Raw genomic sequence first — 11,159 nt, forward strand, 5'->3', positions numbered from 1 at the left:
GAAACTTATGTGAATGTACATTTGGGTTCTGAAAAGTCAAAAATATTTATTTTATGCAAAAAGTGCTTATTTAAAAAAAATTAAGGTGTTTGACTATGTTTTTTTACAATAAAAACAAGAGCTTTTGAGTAGAAATAGAAACTATCATTCATAAGCTAAAACAAGAGTCTGATGCGCGCAGGCCTCGGCTGATGTCGCCTGACCTTGTCCGACGTTGCATGTCTGATGCGTGCAGACCTTGGTTGATGTCGTCTGGCCTCGGCTGACGTCACCTATCTGATGCGTGCATGCCTTAGCTGATGTCGCCAGGCCTACGCGTGTGGGATGCCCGTGTTGTCTACGTAGACCCGTATGCATCTCGATATGTCACTTGGGTTTAGGATCACTCAACATCCCAAAAAACTTATGATGACGATCGTTATTAGGCCCTTGACATTTCATTAGGCATGAGAAATGATCTAAACGTCACAAAAAACCTCGCAATGAGACATCGTTATTGGACAACTTATTGGTCGGCATAGAACATATAGTTCAACACTTAGCGGCAAAATAGTAACATTTCATGTACGATGTTATTCTCAATACTTATTTTTCTAACACTTAACGTTTTTTTTTCTTCCAAGGAAGTAAGCAATACATAAACCTCGCTTTTGAAAAGTTAGAAATGATTGAATTTGAGGTTAGGGGATGAATCAGAGCGACAAAGGGTTGAATCTCAGTGGATCGTGCCAGCAAGGCCACTCTGCCACGTACGATACCCCTTCGCGTATTTAAGTCATTTGCGAAGGATTTTACCCACTGCTCGATGCAAATTGTACTTCAGGTCACTACGACGCTTCCGTCGCGACGACTTAGCCAACACATGTGCGCTTGGGAGCCATAGGCCCCTACTGTGAATCGGCAAACGGACGTCGGGCGCATGCGTTGCTTCTAGCCCGGATTCTAACTTAAAGGCATTCAGTCATAATCCATCAAGCGGTAGCTTCGCGCCACTTGCTTTTCAACCAAACGCGATGATCAATTGTGTGAACCAATGGTTCCTCTCGCGTACTAGGTTGAATTACTATTGTGACACTATCATCAATAGGGTAAAACTAACTTGACGGTCTAAACCCAACTCATGTTCCCTTTTGGTGGGTGAAAAATCCAACACTTGGTGAATTCTTCTTCGCAATAATAGGAAGAGACGTCCTTCTCTTTTGCATGTGGATTAGTTGATGTCTATCATTATTGTCAGAGTGACACCAGAAATGCTGTAAATTACAGTATTTATACAATGAAAATACATCATTAAGTCGATGTTGTGTGGTTGATTACATTTTTTACTGCATATATTTCCTCAAGGTAAGTTTGTTATCAACCTAAACTGCAGAATCTTCCTAATCATGTTTTTTAGTTGAGAGCAGTTGTAGATATAAAAAAGAGTCTCTCTAAAGTAGTTTTTGTACAAGGAAAAGGGTCAAAAATACCCCTCAACTTTGATTTATTAGTTGATTATATCCCTACCGTTAAAATAAAATTATTTATACCCTACCCGTTACTAATTTCACCATTTATACCCCTTAATTGAATGAAAAACCCAAATCACTCAATTTTACTTAAATTACCCAATTTTAATCAGACCCGCCTAATAATATAACCCATTTTTATTCATCTTTTAACCCTCGCTTCTTACCCATTTTTGTTCATCTTTTTTGTAGCGGCTTGATGCTAATAGGCCATGTCTGTTAGATGCTCTTGGGGATCCTTATGATCTGTTAAAACCTCCATTTTCGTTCGATTCTTGAAGATGGTAATTCGAAAAGTTTTGAGTTCAGAACGAACAAGAGCAAGTCAGCAATGGTGGAGAAAATGAAATTAAATTGCTGCAACTGTAAAGAATTCGGCGAATATGATGATGAAGAAGTTGGGTTTAGAAGAAAAAAAAAAAACAGAGGATGAAAGTTTTTAAGATCCAATAATTCAAAATTAATGGAGAGGATTAAAAAAAATCATTTTTCTCCTTCTAATGAAATTTACAATATTTCTTGTTTTGATTTCCTCTTCATATTTTACTGGAGAATCTTTTTTTTCTGAATGACGTATGTATCCTTGAGCTCTAATTGTACCGGAGGGGTTAAACTTTTTGGCTTCGGGTAAGAACCACGAGGTAAAAGATGAAGGTTATATCATTAGGTGGGTTGGGTCGGGTTAATATTGGGTAATTTAAGTAAAATTGAGTTATTTTAATTGATTTGGGGCTTTCAATCCAATTGAGGGGTATAAATGGTGAAATTAGTAACAACGAGGATATAAATAACTTTATTTTAACGGTAGGGGTAAAATCAACTAATAAATCAAAATTGAAGGGTATTTTTATTGTGTTTTTTTGCTAAGATATTACATATGATATTCTTTCTTGAGGTCTATCAGAAACAACAGATTTCCCTCACAAAATAGGGGTAAGATCTACTTACACTCTATCATCTTTGAACCTCACTTGTGGGACCACACTGAGTATATTGTTGTTGTTGCATTATCTATGATACTCATAAGGTGAGATAAGAATGAGTTACCTTTGTCAAAGAACGAAACGGACTTTCTCGATGCGAATTCAAAATAATCAAACCCCAAAACAAATATCAAACATCAAGTGCAGTTGAAAAGATAAGGTGGGATAGGAATAGGACTTAGGCAAACCTTGTAGCATAGTCTTGTTAGTTTATCAGCCACTCACAAGACCATCGAGATCTTCGACTTAGCTTCCGGTTAATAAACCCAGCTTATACCATAACATATACATGTTGCTAACTTTCATGGAAAAAGAAGTGCAGACATGCAAAAACTCCAAGAGAATGAAGTTTCCAGCTGCTAAAAAACTTCCAACATTTGGTCACACAAAGTAGAACTCTGGAGGAAGAATCAAACATGCAATGCTTTTATACCTTGATTTTTAGGTAGTACAGTGAATGAGTATATCTTCAACTTCTCATAAATTATCAAGCAGTGTAAATTGCACTGACATCAGAAATAGAATGGGCATACAATCTTAGACTCGGCAATACAGCTTTTACGTGATGGAAAAGAGAAGTCATAGAACGACAAATGATAAGTTGTGACAAACTTATCCACGCAATTCAATGTTAGACGTTGTGTTCTCTCCTTGACTTACCAATTTTTGCACGGCCNTTCCACCTGCTAAAAAGCTTAACATTTGGTCACACAAAGTAGAAATTTGGGGGAAAAATCAAACATGCAATTGCACTGATAAATAGAATGGGCATACAATCTTAGACTCAGCAATACATCTTTTAAGTGATGGAAAAGAGAAGTCATAGAACGACAGTAAGTACACTCTTGAAAGATGATAAGCTATGACAAACTTATCCACGCAATTCAATGTTAGACACTGTGTGATCTCCTTGGCTTACCAATTTTTGCTTCTTTCTAAAGTTTTGCACGGCCAACTTCTCATGCTGCTGAAATGTCTAATCGAACTATGCTTGCTGGTTTCACAACTTTGTACTTCGAATAAGAATATGATCCAGAACTCTCACCTACAAAAGCACCAAACATCTAAGTTAGAAAACCATACTACAGGAATACACACTCCTGATAGTTACTTCCGTTAGGTTCTAAGTATTGATTAAAGCAAGAAAGAAGTCAACTAATAGGAGGAGACAACCAGCGGTCGGGTAAACTCTGCAATCATTTTCTTTCTTTCTTTTTCTTTAAGAAGACATTTATTCATGAGCATCCAGACAATGCAAAAGCAACCCTACTTGAGTAGAACCTTATGACAACAAAGGCTATAAACAGCAAGAAGAAGCATGTAGGTTAATAAGGATTTGACGACATGACATTTTCTGCCGAGTGTTACTGATCAAACTAACAAGGAATTAAACTTTGGTATCAACAGTTTCAGATGAGGAGACATTATAATGAGGAGACCTACCCGTTCCATTGGCACTGGTGTACGGGATGCTTTCACTCAAAATGGAACATGGCAATACTGCTGACACTCAATAAGCTGTTCGGTACTTTGATCTCTCAAGCAACCACTCAACAGGAAGTTGATGGAATGATGAGATGTTTCTATTACTTCTTGACTCGAGAAAGTATTCATGACTGATCTTTCATCAACAATACTTCTTACTTCTTGCATTGAGGATTTCTTAAACATATCAGGCGCCAAGATCTTAGACACAACAATGGTGTACTCCTGCACATGAGATTGATCATTAAATTCCGAAAATATTGTACCTTGTTTATGAAGAACTTGTCAAACTAAACTAGAGAAACTTTTCCTTTTTCATTAATTTAATATATATAAATGAAACCTTTTGATTTATAAATAGAAAGTAAAATTAAGTTTTCTGTAGCCACTCTAGACAGCGGTATTTTCTCATGTATGTTCAACTACAACAGTACTTATTTGTGCGTTTCTGATAACATAAATCCTTGAGTTGCACTTAGAGTGGTGGAAAGATTGTCAAAGATCACCTTCCACAACAATTCTTCTACATTTCCACTGGCCAGTACTGATGTAAGAAATGGTCAAAATAGTCAAGGTTCAGCTTACTAGAGAACTTCAATTCCTTCTATTCCTTGGATTTTAGAGGAGAAGTACATGCAGGTCTTTCATAGGAACAGACCGAAAATATTTCAAGTTTAACTCACAAAATAAGGGACCTAGTTCATGATCAATGTACAACATTATAACCTATCAATCAAATAGGTGAGAAGAGCAATATCTAATATGCAACACTTGCAAAAGAAAGCAAGGGGGAAGCTGAAAGCCCAGATGAGAAATGCAGGTGACAGACACCAGAAAGGTTGTAAAATCAAACTACAGACCAACTAGTCCCAATGCAGTTACTGACCTTTCAGAAAGCATACTCTCATAGTCTTCATATCATCTATTTTTAGATAGCCATGATTGGTGGTACAGGGAGGCCAAATTGTGTTTTCACAGACATCTTTTATGCATGTGGCATAACCTCCAGCAGTAATCCAATCAAAAGGATTATTGCTTCCACTACAGATTCTGGAAAACTCTTCAGCTTTTCTCAATAGCTGATGCTTTGCATAACTGACCATGGTTTTCTGAAACAAATTGTACTATAAGCAGGATGGCTCTCACAACAAAAAGACCACATCTCAAATATGGATATACAAGCTGTGGTTGAGTACACCGGGTATGTTTCTTAGTAATTTACAGCAGTTTTGATGTCACTCCGACAATAATGTCGGACATCAACTAATCCACATGCAAAAGAGAAGCATAATCAGTGTCTTGCAAAGTTAGTCTACCTAAGTACAATTCACTAATATGGTCAGAGCATAAAGGGATGCATCTCTTATTCAGATTCTCGTGTATAGCACCCATTCCTGGAACCCACTTACTTCGATCAAACAAATCCAAATTAAGAAGATTCTGAAGTAACCTAATTCGGTAGACAATAGTATCTCTTCTGTCACAAAAATGAGCAGCACAACAGTAAGAGGGCTCATCAGAAGCTAATCTAATCAATGTCATCCCCAGAGAACCATCCACAGGATTTGGATCAATGAGATCATTATCTCCCATCATTTTGACTTCCCTTTCTGTGGGAAAATACATTTCTTCGACCCCATCAACATCAGAAACTTTCAGATCCTTGGTGTAATGTCTGATTGCTTCCTTCTTTGAGGACTCATGCTTCTCTGCTAAAGTCAAGATGCACGAGAATCTTAAATGATAAGATACTATAATCTTCAACTTTCTGAAGTTGTGGCAGCAGCAAAAGAAATCAAGCCACCTTCTCCCAATACCAGCATACCACTTGATGATATCAGCATCTTCAAGAACCATAAGTAAACTAATCGGCCTAGGACGGCCCATATGATTTGTAAATCCAATCAGTTTGACTGCCTTCTTAACAATTTCTAAGGGCGCCTCAACTTTTATGCATAACTTTGTCAGATCTGCCACCGTTTGATCAGAGTATTTCCGCTCCTCTTCTTCCTCTGCTATCTTTACTTGTTCCTCTAACATCCTTTTTGCTTTGATGGGATTTAAGTACCTGTCAACTTGCTCTTGAAAGTTGTCATAAGCATCTACGAGTTCAAGGGGCAGTTGATCTCTGATCCTTTTCAAAGAAAGGAAGTCACCAGCTGAGAGCATCCGGTGCCATTCCCAACGATCATCGACAGATTCCAAAAAGTCTTGCATTACCTCTTCAGCCCAAGAATCAAAGATTTGGTTGACTTCGCTCTCAATCTGGAAATCAGTTTTGAAACCATTGGCCCGCTTCATTTTCTTAAATACATGACTGAATATCTTCATTCCCAATTTCTTCCTATTACTCTCTTTAGCATTTCTCAACTCCAAAGCTCTAACTTCTTTCTGCCGGAGGTACTTCTTCCTCGCCCTAATCGCCTTTTGTGACATTGGTGGGTGCAAGACAGACGGCTTAACTGCCTGAAGCTCCATCCCCAAAAATTCTATCTTCTCAGAAGTAGCACTATGAATAACAGTCTTAACCTTATCAATACCGAATTCCATATCTCTCTCAAGAATCTGCACAAGCCTACTCTTCAAATCCAAAGTCATCATCTTTGTCCCCGACGTGATGACCAATATCTCATCCAAATACCTAACTGCATATATCTTCAACGGCTTATAGAAAGCATTCCTCTGATATCCCTCAGCAAGGTCATTATCATCAACTCTCGGATTCTCCCGACTCGTTTTAAGCCGTAGTTCTTGAATCTCCTTATCGAAACTATTAAAGTAAATGTTAATCAAAATTGAACTCAACCCACATTCTTGAGGAAACCCTCTACCTAAACAACAACCACCCAATTGAATACTCACTATTTCAGATTCAAATAACACTTTTATCAAACCAATCAATGCCTCATCACTAATTTTCTCTTCCATAACCCTACACAACCTATCAACATGCTTATTTTCAAACTTTGCAGTATTCAAACAAACAGTAAACCACCAACTGGGGTTCTCAACAGAGTTCTTAAGGTAACGAATAGCGGTATGCCTTCCCATATTAACACGTCCACCATAACAAAATGTCACAAATCTATCATCATATATAGATTCAAGAATCATTCTTATAGCTTCAATAACTACTTTAAGCTTCAAATTAGGAAGCACAAGTGGTTTACCTTTAACTGAAGATGGAGGGATAGTAAAGCCGCAAACATTGACATCAAATTGATTTGTAGAGAGGTGATAGGAGAGTTCTTGAAGTGAGAAAAAATGAGTTGAGACAGAATCAAGAGTGAGGGTATTATTGTCATTTGGTTTGAGATTGTGGCAAGCTGTGAGGAGGAAAGAGGGTAAAGCGACAACGTTTTGAAGGAGGTTGTGAAACTTTCCATGGTGATACTGAGAGAAAACGAGGTTCTTGATATCTGATTGAGAAAGGATTTTTTTGGGGTTTTGGTAAAAGGGGGAAGATGAAGAAGAAAGGGTTGAAAAGTGGAGTTTTGGAAGTGAGAAAAGTGTAATCTTGGAAGTAAAGTGCAGTGTGGTTCTTCTGAGCATTTTCAGTTCTAATTTGAGGTTTGCTGCTGTAAATCGCCTCCGAGTGAAGAGGAACTGGTGTTGAAACTATCAGCTCGGCGCTTGAGCAGCTGCCACCGTCGCCGGCGGCGGAAGATGCAGGTGAGATGAGAGATGAGTTTGATTACTCCGACTAGGATCACGACGGGAAATCACCGGCGACGAAATCTTCAATGTGCGGAAAAATTTTAAATTTGTCTTTTCTTCTATCATATTTAATTACTTTTAGCCTTTTATTTTTGTTTCCCTTACCTCTTCTCCCAAAATATTTTTATTTCTTTACTTTATTGAATGTTTTTTTGAAATTCTACTTGTAGAGGATCCACATGTAACCATCGATATTTTAAAAGGGTGTGAGCAATATATATAGCTTTCAAAGGAACATTGTGTTTTCAGTGTGTGAATGATGGATGATCAGTTGGTTTCATTCAAATATTATCGGCTCGAATGAGTGTAGATGTTTTGAAGGAACTTCTAATTACTTCCATACACATATTTAAGTCTAGATGTTTACTAAACCTTTTTGCTTGGAGATGTAAATAGCTTAGTAGATCTTTTAGATTTTGGAATTTGCATATCAAAGAGAATCTAATGTGAGGGACATAAATGATTGACATTTTGTAGTCTCACAAGCATCAAACTCTGAACGAAATTCCAGCATGATTGATATCTTCAAGCAAACAACGTAACCATGTGCGTGTTGGATAACACCCTAACAGTCATGAAAAGTGCCTATAAGGTGGGTTCGGATCAATCATAAACGGCAGAATTCTCATGCTATTTTTCTCTGACTCATCATAAATATCACCATGTGCGTGCTGGATCCTCCGAAGATTCGAACAAATAGATGAATATCATGAGTGCACAAAGAGCTGCAAGGTGGAATGTGAAAGACAAAAGAGGCCATTGGCGCATACCTCTCAATACACTCGGATGCCCCATGCTTGAAATGAGTTCCACCAAAGTTGATCTTTCTCATGCACCCAATTTTGTCCACCTTTCACCTCTGCAAGACACTATACTTCACATTGCTGTCCCAGCTATCATGAACAATTAGTATATTTTTTCATAAGCTATCATGTAGTGTATGTTGAAACATACCAACATGGGAGTTTTAGTTTTGCATAGTAATAGTGAGATGTAAATCTCACACCTCTTAATGAGTCAATTCCACTAGGCCTAAAATGAATTCCTTTGATTTCAAATTCATGACGAAATGAAACACGTTTGTGAGCAATCTTGATTTGTGTCGTACATGATTTTTTTTCTCCAACAATCGTGAAAATAATCAAAGATAAAATCATAATTACGTGATTGTGTGGCATTAGCTTCATCGTCACTACCATTGACAAGTACTTTATGAAAAATTTCAAGAAGGTGAGGGAGGTCTTTCTCAATTATCACATTTTCTTTCATTTTGATGTCCTCTTGCTTATCGTAAAACATTTGGAACAATAGCTTTTCTAAAAATATATTATTATCATACTATACAATGTACCTCCCCTAAAAAAATCAATAAGTAAATAATACTTACTAGTATTATAATAAAGACATCACTTCATCATGTATAAAAATAAAATTACTTTCAAATAGCTAAATAAAATATGATAATTTTGAGGCATATTACAAAAACATGAAGACCAATGATAAGTGAAAAAGTAAATTTTTTTGCTATGTATTTTTAAAAGAAATGTTAAGTAATATATGATCACCCTCACGGTGTTGCTAAATAGTAAATATGCGATACTACAACTTGTTATTTAAGTTACTCTCAATCTTCTTATTTGTATAGATTAAAAAATTATTAAGTATCATTAATTTATTCAAGAATTATTAAGGTCAATAATGTTAATTAAAGAATTTAACACATAATTTGTGTAAGATCGGTTACGCGAGCCCCAAACGTTGGGCATGCTTAGGGCGTATTGGGTGCTTAGGACGTAAGTTTTATAGAACTAAGCCTCACACTTGAGTTTCAAGACGTTTTGCTAGAACTCCGCTCCGAGCCCAACAACATCTTTTAAAACACCAATTGATATATTGGTTGAAGTATTTTCAAATCAATTAACAAACATGAATTGTTACTCTCAAAAAAAATAATTCGAAGTACAGAAAATATCATAAGAAAATCTAACTTAAAAAACATTAAATACGACTCTGCTGGGGATCGAACCCAGAATCTCTGGTTTCGTAGACCAGCGCCTTATCCATTGGGCCACAGAGTCATTTTGGTAGTAGTGGTGAAACGAAATGAATTAAATTATATAATAAGTACTTCAAGTATATCAATTATTTGTGACAACTAACATTCTATTTGGATCGGATGATTGTTATATATTTTTGTAAGGATAAACTACCTTATTAGACATACATCACTACTATATATACTAATATTATCTTTACTTTTAAACAATTACATATATTACCATTTTTAGTATTTTATACCATATATTAATATATTATTTGAAAATACTATTAAATACCCACATCCCTCAAAACTATTATTGATTAATTATCTGCTTAAATAACTCTTTCACTCCAAATCAACCACTATCTCTTAATTCTCCCCTCCCATGTTTATCACTCAATTATGTCTCCTACTTTCTGATTCAAGAATTTCACCTTACAATTTTATTTCAACAATAGTTAATCTACTCTCTTCTTCTCAAGATATCATCACCACAAATTCTCCTGAACCCAAATATCATTTTGTATTGTTCATTTATCACGAGTTCCAATCACAGTAACTGCTACAGTGGGTCTTGATTGTTTGTCTCCGAAAGAAATGGATCTTAGTTTTGATTATGTTATGCCACCGTGCAAAAGGATCAAAGGGAATATTGTAGAGAGTTTTTGTTTGCTGGTGTTCTTCTAAGACTTTCTTTGGTTACTGTGATATAGATGTGGTAGTACCAATATTACTTTGATATAGCCCTTGAAACATGTGTATCCAATAAGTAGTAATCTTAATTAAGATCCGAGTTGTATTTTTAGTAATGGGGTATCTGAACATGTATATATATGTATCCACTATATATTAAATTTCGGATACATGATTTTTAACAACACAGTGATATTAATGATACGACAGATACTCTACAGTCGTGATTTGTTCATAGATTCATGTGTTTCAACTACATTTCATATTTAGATACACATGATTAAATGTATATGCTTATTATGTATTCAAGATACATGTTTTTGGATATAACGTATGAAATTTAGATACACATAATTAGATGTATATGCTTCTTTTTTTTTGTATATTCCATATTTAAATACACATAATTAGATGTATATGTTTACTATGTATTCGAGATACATGTTTTTGGATATAACATATGCAATTGATACTTGATACATCAAATTCATACTAGATACATATAAACGATACATGAAATTAATATATATATAGATAGATAGATAGATAGATAGATAGATACATAAAATTAATACTAGATAAGTATAACAAATACATGAAATTAATGTTAGATACTTCTATGATACGTATGAATGTACTTGTATGATACTCATGTATTTAAATGTTTAGTTTGTTGGATACATCATATATTGATAATAGATACATCAAATTAATGAATTTATTATTTTAAGA

General features: G+C 35.6%; 1 protein-coding gene and 1 non-coding gene across 2 annotated transcripts; both read right to left on the reverse strand.

The window, feature by feature from the left end:
• Positions 1 to 3,182: 3,182 nt before the first annotated feature.
• LOC125860962 (nuclear intron maturase 3, mitochondrial) lies at positions 3,183 to 7,737 on the reverse strand. Its single transcript, XM_049541020.1, has 3 exons — positions 4,863 to 7,737; positions 3,935 to 4,201; positions 3,183 to 3,536 (listed from the first exon to the last, which is right to left on the reverse strand). Exon 1 carries the CDS (start codon positions 7,526 to 7,528, stop codon positions 5,240 to 5,242), a length of 2,289 nt encoding a protein of 762 aa, XP_049396977.1. The 5' UTR covers positions 7,529 to 7,737; the 3' UTR covers positions 3,183 to 3,536; positions 3,935 to 4,201; positions 4,863 to 5,239.
• A 1,961-nt stretch (positions 7,738 to 9,698) lies between these two features.
• TRNAR-ACG (transfer RNA arginine (anticodon ACG)) lies at positions 9,699 to 9,771 on the reverse strand. The gene has a single exon. It is a non-coding gene; the product is annotated as a tRNA-Arg (tRNA).
• Between the last annotated feature and the right edge of the window lie 1,388 nt (positions 9,772 to 11,159).

The sequence above is a fragment of the Solanum stenotomum genome, chromosome 3 (assembly GCF_019186545.1).
Source record: "Solanum stenotomum isolate F172 chromosome 3, ASM1918654v1, whole genome shotgun sequence".
NCBI lineage: Eukaryota > Viridiplantae > Streptophyta > Magnoliopsida > Solanales > Solanaceae > Solanum > Solanum stenotomum.

What these genes read in the sequence shown, in the direction of transcription:
- LOC125860962 (XM_049541020.1), bottom strand. Translation starts at nt 7,528, where the DNA reads ATGCTCAGAAGAACCACACTGCACTTTACTTCCAAGATTACACTTTTC.